The sequence below is a fragment of the Barbatula barbatula genome, assembly GCF_947034865.1.
Source record: "Barbatula barbatula genome assembly, chromosome: 3".
NCBI classification, from domain to species: Eukaryota; Metazoa; Chordata; class Actinopteri; order Cypriniformes; family Nemacheilidae; genus Barbatula; species Barbatula barbatula.
The window spans coordinates 18413700-18428532 of NC_136764.1; the positions used below are offsets into that span (position 1 = coordinate 18413700).

At 39.0% G+C, this 14833-nt stretch overlaps 1 protein-coding gene across 1 annotated transcript; it reads right to left on the reverse strand.

Moving 5' to 3' along the window:
• Positions 1-2089: 2089 nt before the first annotated feature.
• On the reverse strand, positions 2090-10434 carry inhbab (inhibin subunit beta Ab; the record flags this gene model as incomplete). Its single annotated transcript, XM_079453852.1, has 2 exons — positions 2090-4554; positions 9981-10434. 2 exons carry the CDS (start codon positions 10432-10434, stop codon positions 3752-3754), a joined length of 1257 nt encoding a protein of 418 aa, XP_079309978.1. The 3' UTR covers positions 2090-3751.
• Between the last annotated feature and the right edge of the window lie 4399 nt (positions 10435-14833).

Here is a 14833-nt window from a genome sequence, read left to right on the forward strand (position 1 = left end):
CAATATTGACTTCAGTCAGTCACCATTGGAGTCTGTAAATATGAATAGGGGGGCGCTGGCCTGATTCAAGGCCACTGTGTGCCATTCATGGGGCTAAATTGTGTCAACCTTTCAGAGAGATGGTATACACATAGTCCAAGGCATGTCAAGCACAGCTCCTGTCATCCTTTTGACAGATGAGGTGTTAAATAAACACTTAGGCTCTTATAACGTATACAAACACCCTTCCCCATGCATTTATTCTGGGAGGATTGATAATGCTTTACGCCCACACAAATTCTGCACATCCAGCTTCCCTCCCCTCTGGCTTTATTCATTTGTTGGGGGTATTTTAAACTCTCCAAGCTCATGTCCTTGAAGAGCAGGAATGCATGTGCAAGGTCGACTGACAATAGTCAATGTCACCCTATCTCACTGATGCAAAATGACATTCAATTTTGGTGCCGCATTTGTGTTCACTTGGAGTAAACTACATTACCTCAACTGCTGGTCTTGGTTTGGCTGTTTTATATCCCTGGTCAAATTTATAGGAGGATTCAAACGACACAACAAACACTTTTATCATGTTAGAAAGATTGTGGGTTTGCATGACACATGTCCATGCAATAGTTGCAAAGCATTTATTTTTTCTGTGTATAGACTTAAAACTAAAATTCACCATAAACACCAAAGAGAGTTGACCTTAAATATCTTTACATATCTTATGGAGTTCTCAGAGACTGTAACACACTTGTCACAGTAATTCTAAAGAAGGCTACATAAGATATGAAAAGTAATTTGATGTGGGTTGATTTGCATATGATCTTTGAACATTTCTTGCATAACAAGTGCATAATGCAGAGAGATCTATTTCAAATCATGATTAGTAATGAATGAGCCGAGGCAGTGATGGTCTATAGATGTTCTCTAAATGGCATGAAGGGTTTATAGGGAAGAGATTACGTTCTCCTCTGAGAGAGGCTCTTTTTCACACGACCTGTGGGGGTTTTATTTGCTGAGTGATGATAGTGGTAATTACCTTTCTACCCCTGGGTCACATCTCTTGTCCTGACACAGCAAGCCAGGGTGCTGACATGATCCCTCTTTAAGTGCGCAGATCTCTGATTGAAGGCTTTTTATGCTTTGAATATGTTAAATAAAAAAGCACATGCAGTGCCACTCTGACAAATAGAAAAGTCTTATTAATGCTGCAAGCTGTGATTGGGTAGTTTCTGTATCTTTCCTGTACCTTATTTTAAAGTTTGGATTAAATCTATTTGCTGTACTCATTTGCAGGAGATGATGCAGTTTCGCAAAACAAAATGTATAATTTGCTTCAATGATACAGTCACAATACCAATGTGTCAAAGAAATCTTCAATACCACAGTTGCAGAATTGACCAGATTTGTTCATTTGAGAGTTGCCTGCGTGTTTGTTTTGGCCCGTGCTTAGCAGTGTGTTCATGACCTGCTACTCAAATAATTAACAGGTAAAACTACCGATTTCCAATCACATAACGTGATAGATTTAACTATGAATAATAAAAAAATCATCATAAAACATTTTAAACATAATTTATATATATTTTTAAGTTTGAATAGATTCAATATAATATAATTAATATAATATAGTCTAGTCTAGTCTAGTCTAATATAATATAATATAGAATAGAATATATAATTTAAAAAAATACAAATTATACAAATCCGCAGGTTAGAGCAGGTACTAATAATTACGATTAATAGTTTAAAGGGGCGTAACCACATATTTAGAAATAAGGAGTAATAGCTTAGACATTGGGACAAATCCACATTGGCAAAATATCAGTTTCTTGAGAACATCGGAGGATGTATATTTGAGTTCAACTTATTTTTTTAATTGCCAGGTCTCTCTCTAAAACAGTTGCAATCTCACTTTAGACAGTTGCTATGTTGACTGAAATACCTTATGAAGTTTTCACTAGTTTGCATGGCATCTGTGCCTTGACAGACTGGTCAATCAATTCACAAACTACGTTGAAGCTAGATTTAGTGAAATTTAATACCAAACTTGATAGAATTTTGTGGTATAATTGTGGTGGACAGCTTAAACACACTTAAACCAAATGCTGGAGTTGTACATTTTAGCTTTAATAGTGAAGCAAAGATTATGCTGCAAAATAAATTAGATATAAAACATAACAAGCACATATTTTGATTTGTACAACATAACAACATATCACCATATGTTGTATAACTCTACACAAAACAGAGTATTTTTTTAATCCAAAGTCTTCCTTTAGTGTCTTAAACTTTGTCCCTGACCAGAAGATTTTTCTTTTTTATGTCCAGAATAACGCTTTAAATGCTGAGTTTCAGTACAGATTCTAAGACCTTTGTTATACATTGGTAGAGACAAACACTGTTGAAACACATAGCAAAAAGTCTTCAGTTTCAAGAAAAACAAACAGACAAACAAACAGAAAAATATCTTATGTGCTATATTGTGTTAATGGAATATTATGTTGGCCATACACTGTTGTCGCTAATTTCAATAAATTTACAGAGCAGGCAATTGCAGCGACTTGCTCTGAGAACGGGTGTGTATGGTCTTTGGTTTGCTATTTTTTATTTCCAAATGCATATAGTTCTACACTCTCATATGGCAACTGGAATGCAGCCCGTCCTGCCCTTGGGCTCAATGGAATAGTTCACCCAAAAATGAACATTTAGTCATTATTTACTCACCCTTATACATGTCATTTAAACCACCCTATGGGTTTCCTTGTTCTGAACCAAACCAGATAGTTTTAGTTTTGCGTTTTACAATGGTAAAGAATTGCGAAGAAAAAGCCCCAAAACGATGCAAAAGCTTCATAAAAAAACTTCATGTGACCCCATCCTGTATATGAAAAACTAAAATCCATAATTTTATGAGAGTTTTGACCTGTGCCATTATGCGTTCACAATGCAGAAAATCCGGTTTTGTCATTTACATGTCTACATATGGCACGAGTTGCATAGAAATGTATTGATTTTCTGCTTTTGCATTCTTTTGAAGCTTGAGAGGAGGCAAATGCAATCCAATAAAATGCTGTTGAATTCACAAAACACAGTTTAGTTCAGAAATGGAGGAAATGAGTGAATGTAAATTTTTGGGTGAATGATCCCTTTAACAAAGTAAAAATGTCAGCTTAGTGCAAATTCATATTACTTTTAATAAACATTCATAATGTATAATAATAATAATAATAATAATGTAGTTTGGCTCCAGCAGCTGGTCAAACTAGGTTTTGTTCAAGTATTTCTCAAAAACGAAATGAAATAAACACAACTACTTCTTCAACGTACTAAAATATGACTCTTTTTGTGAGAAAAGGGTTTTCAATAAAAACGGCATAAAACCAAAAGCTAAGACAAAAAAAGGACATCCAGTAATAATACTTGACATTGCATAGAGTTCCATGGTTCTCGTTCTCAGAATATATAATTCCACACTTCAGCATTATTGTCTCTTTATTGCAGTGCAGAGAATCAGGGCTGACACTTTTACCCCATGCATCCGTTCCCTCATTAAAAAAAAATATATTATCCTCCTTCATTTCGTATATGAAAGTGCCACAAAGACCACTCCAATAACCAGTCCTATTGGAATGGTCTATTAACAATAACGTTGCCCATGTTCGCAGTTACCAGTTTGAATGTTTGTGGTGTAAACACACCATGCCAATCCTCCGATATGTGCTTTGTACCAACATTTAGGATTTATGTCCGTAACTGTTTGTTAGGAGTCTTATGAGCAGCCACACTCATCCACTATCATGTTCTCGATGTCTTTTTTAACAATCAACTGCTCTTCATTGTAGTAGAGCATGGACATGGCCCGGAGGCGTGTGGGCACGCAGCAGGACTTGATGTTGTTAAAGGGGCTGTAGCCGTGCATTCGATAGTGATTTATCACGGTGGAATGAAAGGAGAGGGCTGAGCCTGTGATGCTGGCCACATGGCTGGGACAGTTGCCCTCGCAGTAGTTAGCATGATATCCAGACGGGGCGATGATCCAGTCGTTCCACCCGATGTCCTTGAAATTGACGTAGAACTGCCTTTTACAGCAGACGCGGATTTTACCGTCACACTGTAGGCCCCGCTTGCTCCGGCGGTGCTGGTGTTCTTCAACTGGCTTGAGGACTACCATTAGGAAGGGTCGGTGCGATTCGTCTCTCTCCTTGGCCTTGCTGTCCTCTGCGGGAACCAGGATGGGTGTGGCACCGGCTTCACCACACAAGGGACAGGAAACATGTAGGCTGAGCGAACTGCTGTCCCCATCCAGCAGGACCTGAACCGTGCCGGGCACGGGTAATGTGTGCCAGCCGCTGCGTCGCGTGTCCACCGCCTTCTCAGAAACCACCACTTCCTGGGGTCCTGTAGTTAAGCTGTGATTAGCTTTTTCATGCTGTAGTAGCTGAATGGACACCTTTCCCTTTCTTTGGTTGCCCTTTGCAACCTTAAGAAACAGCCAAATATTGGCTTGCTCCACCACGGACACAGTGCCACTCTCCTTGGAGACATCAAATTTCACGATGTCAGGGGCATCACCTGTGGAAAAGACATGACACATTGGGTTACAGTGGAATCGCATTTTGTTGGGTAATGCAGATCAAATGTAAGAAAGGCTGAAATTCCAATATTGACAAATACATAAAAGAAGAAGACAAAACTATTAAGGATTTGCAAAACTAAATATTTTCATTTAGGTGCATTTAGGCAACTTCCCTGATGTAATTTAAAGGGATAGTTCACCCAAAACTAAAAACTGTGTCATCATTTATTAACGCTCATGCTGTTCAAAACCTGTTTAAGACTCTTTTTATGTTCAACACAAAATTATGATTATCAATACAGTGCTACTTATTTATCAAATTATTCAGCACCCCTTTAACATAAATGATCTATAAATTATTTATCCTTTGGCCATGATAATCTTGTAATTAGACTGTGATAACCCTAGAGGATATTTTGAGAAATGTCTCAGTGCTTTGGGTGTCCATACATTGGAAGTCAATGGGGGCCAATGTTGCTATAACTATATTACCTAAAACTAGACCACTTATCAGCATCTCTTACTAATGGCATAACTTACAGTACACTCAGTTCCCTTGTTAGATTTTTATCAATTGATTCATGGCAAAAAGAGCAAAACATTGTTATGCTTTGTTGGAGCCAATCCAAACAAATGAGAAAGTTCAAAAGAATCAGTAATAAGACTAGATGCACTAAATCTCTCTTTTTCAGCCGACTCTCTCTTTCTGTGAGAGAAGATACGTACTTTTTGCAGTCAAGCTCCACCATCTGCAGTCTTTCGTCAACACCTAGCCTCAGTCCATAAAAACATTTCCTGCTTCTAAAATCCTGGCACTCCATTTGTGTACATAAAGCCTGTTATGTTATGACAAGGGCCTTCCCCATAACTTGCACATGACTGTCTGCTATAAGCCAGCCCAGCATCAGTAACCGCTGCTGATTTACACATCTAACATATATATCCACTCTCTTAAATTACTCTACCAAGCCCTCTTCAACAAAACTGCTAATAATTCAACACATTAGTCAACATGTCCGCATTAATAAATCCTGTGTTATCTGATATAAGTGATAGCCACCGTAGCCATGAAAACACCCTTTCTTAAAAAAAACACACTCTTTTTTATTGTGTTGAATGTGGAATTGAGATATGGCAGAGAACTGTAGGTTTGCTTTTATTCAGTCATCTCACATGACACTATATAATAGCTCACGATGAAACATAAGAAGGGTCAGTGCATTCTCATTCAAATGTGTCTTTGATTGTCTTTCCTTGATTGACAATGTCCATTCAGACTATTGTTTAATAATTGTTAAAAAAGTAATACCCTAAGCTACTTTGCAAGGTAGAGAAGACACACAAAACAGAACAACGGCTTTTAAAAGTTAAGTGATTTTTGATGTTAAAATACTTCCTTGTATCTTAGCTTAATATGCAGAGACAAGCATATGTAAGCCATTCGTAGGCTGAATTCCCCAAAAATGTAAACACTTTGGCTGTCTGGCACTTTCAAAACATTTCTGTGTTTGTTGGAGCATTCTGAACAGCCCGACAAAGCAACACTAGCTTAACCGATGGTAAGAGCTGGGATGAGACTATCTGTGTGCTCAGCAATGGTAGACGGAGGGAATGTTGACACACTTCACTTTAAAAGTCTTAAACAAAATGTTTAAAGGCAATATTGCCCTACACAACTGTGGATCAAGTTGTCAAAGAGTTTTTTGAGAAATGGAGTGCCACCACTTTAATGTGAATTGAAGTTTCCTGTGAAGCTTCCGTTACGTTCTCATACAACGGATTCATTTATGACATTTCTTTTCCTCATATATTTCTGTCGATTGGCCTCTTTAGTCACCTGAGCAAAATATATATATTTATACAGTAGATATGTTTTTGGGTCAAACGATTATTTTTGTTTTTATTCTGTGCGCTACTATGTCAAATAAAAACATTTTTGCAATTTGAAAATGAAAACTGGAGAAACAAGTCAAATTCTGACAAAAGATGCTCTGCATTTTTTTCAGACCTCAAATACTGCAAAGAAAACAAGTTCATATTCTCTTTTTAGCAATACAACAGTAATATTTGTACATGTATTTAGAAAGGTTAAAACGTGATTTTTAATGCGATAACCTGGATTTTAATCACAGTTTTCATGTGTCTTGTCATGCTCTCAGTATTTCACATTGCTGTTGGATGACTTTGTCACTCCTGAGGTTTGATTTTGTTGAAATTCAACAGACACTGGACTGGTATGACCACAATACATCTAGAGAAATAGATCATTTGAAGCAAATCTCCGCAGCTATATAGCTAACTGCAGTTTAATAATGCAGGTGAATGCAGTCGCAGTCTGTATCATTATCATACCCCATCTCGGACACCTCGTAACTCAAACAAGACCTGCAGTTTGCGACCATCTAAAAAGAGTCATGCTTTCTTTTCATATTAAAGGGAAACTACTCTTTTGCCACTGTTGTGCAGTTTTTTAGTCCGTCTTACACAGAGTTAACTGTTGCTGACTGTTGTCTTTCTTACAGGATTAAATGCCACGTGTCTCTTCTGTAAGGTGGACACTTAAGATACTGTGCTACTTTTGTTTTAAAAGGTCAATTAAATCCATGGGTGTATGTTTCTCAACACATGAGTTATTCTTCTTATTTACCCATGCTTATCATATTGTCACCATTTTGTATTTGTTTTATCTGTTGAAGGTCTGTCTCTGGCATAATATCAGGCTTAACAAAAGAAAAGGCTAAAACGTTCCATTGAAATCATTTGTGCGTAAACTGCCCTTCTCTTAGATTTAATCTGTCCTGCAACAGACAGGTTTGGCATTGGATGTGAATATTGTAATTCACAATCAATATCAAAATGACTACGAAGGCATATTTCTTAGTTTCAGTTTTGCCATTACCTGTGTTGACAAACTATGTCAAATCACTAAATTTACTTCGTAAATAGACTTAAAGTAAATTGCTTTATTCTTCGATAAAAACAAACAAAAAATAAGATCTTAACCAGAGATTTCACTGTGCTCCTGTATTGTTGTAGCAGGATGTAAATTGATATCAATGTATCTGATCCCAGCAGCATAAAAGATATTACGCACATAATCAAGAATTCTGGCGGTTACCTATAATATAGTCTTGCACTCCTTTGTCTCTTTTACAATACACAACGCTATCACCATCTGTTCCTTAAAAATAAAGCTTTAGGTAAGAACTGTCAGGAGGCAAGGTTGACACAGGGGTCAGAAGACAAAACAAATACAAGTTGTGCCAAGAAGGCCAGGGCCCCGGGGCCTCTGTCTGTCAAGAGCCTCTAGTGGTGGCTGACACTTGCAAATAAACACTGCAGGTGTAACATAGCTTGAACGTGCCAGTGCCAGAACGTGGCATGAAAAATTTATCAATAAAATGAACAAGACTGCATGGAGGAAATCAAGGAGAGATTAAAGGAACTTTAAAGCACCTGCAGTAATTTATCAGTCAAGTCTTGATCAGTTTCAGGAAGCTGAGCAGACAGGAAGCAAGCCAAAAAAGAACAGCAACACCTAGTTCGACATCCAATGCCCATGTGATTAAAGAGCTGCTATGATTGACCTGATTTCTTCCTCTTTGTCTAGTGCAAAAAGCTCTCTCGCTCCCTCCTATACCTGCAGACAGCATCAGTACAAATATTTTCAGTTTAGCACCCTTTGAGAACATAACATCCCAACAGCTGTAAATGAAGCATCGTTCCATCTCAGAGAATCCCAGAACTGGCACAGGAATGTCATTAATTTTGTTTTGCCTTCATATTGAACTTTTGATGGGTCTTTCTTTCCCTCATCCAGTCTTTCTGATACTTTCAAAGAAACCCCGACCGTTCAACACTCAACAGAGTAATTACTGGGCCCCATATTTTGCTGAATGGAGCAATTATGGCCAGATAACAGCCCTGTGAGTTTTGTATGGGATCAGAACACCCCCCAACCCCAGTGCATCATTAACACCCCTGCAATCTCATAAAGAGGGCCTTTTTTAAAACTTAAGTTCATTCAAACGATCTATTTATAGCATCGGGGTATTATACACATTTATGTAAGCTACACAGCCGTCACATGTTTTCTGTCTTTCTCTTGCGCTCAGCGATGACTGCAATCATCACGCCACGGAACACATCCCATTAAGGAACACAGCAGCACTTTTGGTAGTCCATATGTGTATAGAAAAATGGCATGTGACTGGCAATCAACATCACGTCCGATGGATTTCTAAACATAGTCCAGCCGTGATATCTTTGGAAACACTGTTATATTGTTTTTGCTGGGAAAGGAAGAAAATAATGCTGTGCAATAATTGGTGCGCATTCATCCACCTCCACGGCACACTGCACCCCATTCAGATAAATGCTTTTTTTTACAGCAGTGTAATGCTGATTTGTGGATCAGTGACATTGTTGTAAATAAGTCATGAGGAACCAATTAAAAATGGAATGTACTTGTGGATCTTCTCGTCCAAGACTTAGCCCATTGAACCTACCAGCATGTCATGTTTATTACTGGTGGCTTCAAGAAAGCATTCAAAAAGATAATTTTAGTTTTCTATTAACTACCATAAAAAACTACACAAACATCATTGGTTTACCACACTCTTATTTCTTTAGTGCAAAATAGCTCTGGAACTGTGAAGATGACATAGAGGTTTCCTATTTGGTAGTGTCTAAAGTTTTAATAAACTGTGTTTGTAAAGTCTAACTTCTGTTTTGAATTCATGTTGACACAGTCTCCAGTTCTGCATTACTCGAACGTGCTGAAGTGGCCACGTTCAATAGCTGTTAATAGGGGCATCATTTCCTCATCTCATGTCAGTAGCGCAGCAGCGCGCAGTGTTAATACTCCACAGCTGCAGAGCATGTGTTGCTCTCCCTCAGACCTCCACTAACACCTACCTGAGTGCTTTTTAAAAGCACTCCTAAGAAACGGCAGTCTGAGCGGAGCCATTTAAGGTGACATCCACTGTACATCATATATACCGCAAGCCTTTTCTACGCATATCATAAAAAGGGAACTGTTAACGGCCTCGAGCTTAACAGAGTGTAAAAAAGTCGTTATTAAACAAACACATAGTCTTTGATGCAACAGAAATGCTTTCACAATGTGTAAATACATTATTAGCATTTATGTAATGCTTAAAAATCGCTAGATCATATACATTAAATCATTTAGTTTCTACACCTTACTGGTGATCTGATATTTCGTTCAGTTGAATTAAATGTATTGTTATGAATAAACCGTTTAAGTTCACATGCACTTTACACTTCTTCTGTCGTCTCAATCAACAGGTGAGAACTCATTACTTAGTACCACAAACAGGCTATTAATGTCAGACTTCTAATGCAGACACAACCCGCACTGCTACACAGGGACTGAAACACTCATAAATAATGAACTCACCCTGTTCTGCAAAGGTGATGATCTCAAAGGGCTGTTCCTCAGGTTGCTCTCTGCGCTCTCCGAGCCCCATTCCATCGTCCTCCATCTCCACCGTCCCATCTTCAACCACCCGCCCCACGTGAAGCTTACGGATGGCATTGAGCAAGGCGGCGCGGGGCACCGGGTGCGTGATGTTGGGCCGGACGTTCAGATGGAGCATGCTGAGAATGTGCCTCTTGACCGCCTCAACCATGCCTGTCTGCTCCCCCGAGTCTTTCTGTCTCTGGGCCAGAGCGCAAGATGGGCAGATGGTCACAGGATCGTCTGTCTGCTGCACACCCTGAACTGCTTGATGCTGCTGCTGGTCCAGACCTTCTACCCCAGGAAGAACGGTTTCGGCGGGTGTGGGTGAGCAGCCGCCCGACAAGCAGCTGGAAAGCAGCAGCACCCCCGTCACGAGCGTGAACGAGGACATCCTGAGTGACGGCGAACTCACGCCTCTGCTTCACGCGGACAGTCAGACGGACCCGCTCGGCAGTCAACCCTCTGGCTTATTTGTCAAATCGATAGGGAAAACGAAGGGGCCAGTCCAAAAATAATCCTTATCTGAAGGGAGCAGTCATGTTGATAAAGTTAAAGAGAGAGCTGGATAAACTGTCGCCGGTCCTCTGCAGGTGTATGTACGTGTATATATATATATATATATATCACGGCTCCTGCAGTTTGGTCTTCTATAGGTCCTCGGTCCTGGTCCTTCTCCGGGCTGCAGTGTTGTCTGCAGCAGAGCTTTAGAGAAACCTGACAGTGCAGAGCTCACTGTACCGGAGTTGAATGGTTTAGTGGAAAGTGGGCAGGGTTAGACAATTCTCTGACTCTTTCTCCTGCACTCTCTCGCTCTCTGGCTTCTGTCTTCTGTTTGTCCTCTCTCTCTCTTCCTCTCCTGTAATTATACCTTCTCTCTTTCTCACTACTGAGTCACTTTTTTATCTCCCTCCCTCCCTCTCTCTCTCGCTCACTCACTCGCTCTTCAGTGGCTCCTCCAGTAACGTGAAGCGAGAAAATCTGGAGAAATATAAGTTGCTTTCAGCAATCATTCATCTTTTCAGCCATCAATCCATCAGCACCTGTTGTGCAGGCTGGTTAAAATGCGCGGTGGAATATTCTTATGGGGAGGAAGAGTCGGAGGGTCAATACGGCTATCTGTGAGCATGACACACACACACAGCGATTCACTCGTGCAACATACAAACACGCTCGTCCTGGAAAAGACAGACTGGGGATATATGTGAGAGTAAGACACTTCCAGCAGATCAAAACTGTTGTATTTGATCATTCAGATTGAACGGGTGAGACATTGGCAATATTTGTTTAAATTTTTTAAAGAAAGCACCAAAATGAGAATTGCTGATTTTTTGCTATTGGTCAAAAAAACATTTCACACAACAGTCACGGCAGAGTAAAAAAAAATGTTTCCCAGGAAGCCTTGGTGCAAAATATAATGACGTATAACATTTAGTAACATGACCATTTATACATATGGCGCAAAATTTCAGCTGAAAAAAATCCTGTTATCAATTATTCACCCACATGTTGTTTAAATATATCGTTCCGTTACCAACATTCTTCAAAATATCTTCTTTTGTGTTATGCAGAAGATAAGAATTTGTTACATTTATGTACATAAAATTGTATCTACAAGTCATTTACCGTGATGTGAACATTTAAATGAGATGACAAATGAAAACTATTTCTAACTTGTGTGAAAAAAAGGTGTCTATATCTAAACCGTTCAGTTCATACAGCAGAGTACTGCATGGCTGTCATACACCCTACTCCCTCTTGTGGTTATAATCCAAACATTTCCTATAATTAAAAATTCACCACAAATAGTAAATAAGGAGTAAAAAGTTAAACAAAAAACAAGTTAAACAAAAAACAAGACGCTAAACAAAACCGTAGAAGGTTATTCCGCCTAACAGAGGAATGTTGATGAGTGCAGAACAGAATGCGCCAGTGTCTCCAGATGTTTGTGAAGTTCAGACATCGAGATCTCCAGAGACCAATGAGAACTGTTAACTGGCCACAGCCCATGTGTGCTTCTATTAGACAGATGCAGGTCTCGATCGTGCGTGTGTCTGAGAGATCTGAATCTCACCTTTCATATTTTGCTCTAAAACAAGCATTGTTCACAGGTCAGCTATATCCTCCAAAACCTCCAGTTTTTCAAGAATGTAGTCTTGGCTGAACAAACAACAGAACTTGAATGGTTTATATACAGTAATATAACCATTAAAATACTACATAGAAATATTCTCAGTTTAAAATATGATCTGTCATATTTCCTCTTCGTAAAACTTGCATGTGTTGCCTAATCATTGATTGCATCAGGCCAATACATCTTGTTTTCATTTTGATTTAGGATAATGTGTACCAAAGGACATTTCATAGTCCTCATTTAAGGGCCTTCAAATAAACCTTTTAAGTTACATTCTATGTAAAAAAATTATATAAGCTGGCACGCAATATAGCCAAGCATATGTGGACACCCGAACACCAAGCATAACTTCAAACGCACTGGCAGTAATAGAAAAAAGTAAATGAGAAATTGGGAAAAAACATTGGCATTGTTAGGGAGGTAGTTCTCTCCAGCAGTTGCCACTCTTTTAGAAAGGCTTTCAACACAATAAGGTTGGGCAGAGATGTTACGTCATGAATATGGTTAAAGGTATAGTTCACCCAAATTCAATTCTTTCATCATTTATTCACCCTCATGTCATATCAAAGTGTATGACTTTTTTTCTTCAGCTGAACGCAAAAGAAGATATTTTGAAGAATGTTGGTAACCATACAACATTGGCCCCCATTGACATTGTATGGACAGTAAAGCACCGAGACATTTCTCAAAATATCGTCTTTTGTATATCACAGAAGAAAGAGTCATATACAGGCATACACATTTTGTGAATAAATTGTTTTTTAAAAGATGTATCTTCTCTAGAATTAACAGGCCTGTGAATCAGATTTTACATATTTTTGTCCAAGACTTTTTAATAAACATATTGATTCCAAACTTCTTATCAAGGTTTTCTTTCTTGTAATTTTCTACTCAAATAATAATATTCAACCTTGACAAACTATCTCAAACTTTCTTGCTGATGTGCATGTGGGTTCAACATAAGGGCAACCCTTCATCTACCCACTAGCGTCAGTGTAGCTATTCCGGGACATGTTAACACTTCAAAAAGAACACAACACTCTAATGGATGATTCTCAGCTCTTAAACACTTATTCTTAGCTTTGCCACATGTTTGCCTGGGCAGCGTTTGTAAGAGTGTGTGGTGAGTTTGCTATTTCTGAAAGGTGCCCATAAGGTGGTGTCATCACACATCCTACTGCTGCCATGCCTCCTCTCGCTCTTTAGATGACACACGCAGGGACTCGAGGAATGAGTAAGATAGACTTCATCATCTCTGCACATTCTCACGTGTTTCACGTTTATTTATTCTAGAGAAAACGTCTTCTGTCCTCACATGTCATTTCACAAAGCTCATCTGATCCTAAACGCTTCAATCAAACCCATTGTTTTTTATCTGTGGGCAAATTCCACATCTGAAATGAAGAATAAAACAACGAGAGGTATTATTTGGAAGTTGTTATAATTTACTTGGTCTCTCCGTAGAACATTAAAAGTATTTTTATTTGTTGTGGTATGGTGTCGTAACTGTGAGTCTGATGATGTAAGAGAGGCTGTAAGTAGTTGGTATGTGTGAGTTTTGGCAGGAGAGTCGGTACCCACTACTACACCGCTCTGTGAGTCAGAGCCTGCCGAGTGACGCTCTGATGGGTAGGCGGGATCCCTCGATCTCGCGCTCAACGCTTTACCTGCTGCACAAGACTCCGATCATCGCCAATGAATCACCTGAAGTCATGCTTGCAACTTTCACTGCCAGCTGCCTCTGCATTTCTTGAAGCGATCACGTTCTCGCACACGTTCCTGACTCCTTCAACTACAAAATGACTCACAGTCAATGTTCTCTACAAGTCCTTATGAAAGTATTACACTACTTACGCATGATCCTGGATGGAAACACCCAGAACAAAATACCAGAAGTATTCACTTGACCTAGAGCTGTTCCACAATGAATTAGTACATAACATATAACTGTGTACTGTGCATATTTATTTTGTATTTATAAACACAAAAACTTACACATACATTATACAAATGTAGGAAATATTTACACATATTTATTTATATTTATAATAAATATATGCATTATTAAAATTAAATATAATTATATATAAACATTTGTTAATTTGTATATTTTTCTTAAATATATACATGCGTATGTGTTTATAAATACAACATTAATATGCACAGTTTACAGTCATATATTGATATATTGTTTAAATGCATCCCAGTAGGTTTAAAGGTGAAAAATTAGTTGTAAAAATAATGTTTGTTATAAAACACCAGCCTAGAATGACACACGGGAGACCCAATGAAACCATCCGGGAGTAACGCAGTCACTTAAACACTCCTTTGACATCCACAAGCTGAACTTTCTAAAGCCTTCCCTAATTTGCAGTGTTACTGTGAGTCTAACAGTACCCACTTTCCCGAGGCGAGCTGGTAATGTATGCAGGTGATGTCAGAGTGTGGGGAAGACTTCAGTTAGTGCTGAATCAGAGGAGACAGCGAGGGAAGCCTCTTCATGTTTGCCTAGTCTAAATGTGGACATCCTCCCCGGCGGGCGGACGAGCGGCTGATTCATACTGCTGTTTAAACGGAGCGCTCCAGCAAACATTACGACATTGAGGTGGGCTGTGGTGTATTTTTGAACTCCCATCACGAAGAGACATCACCAACACTC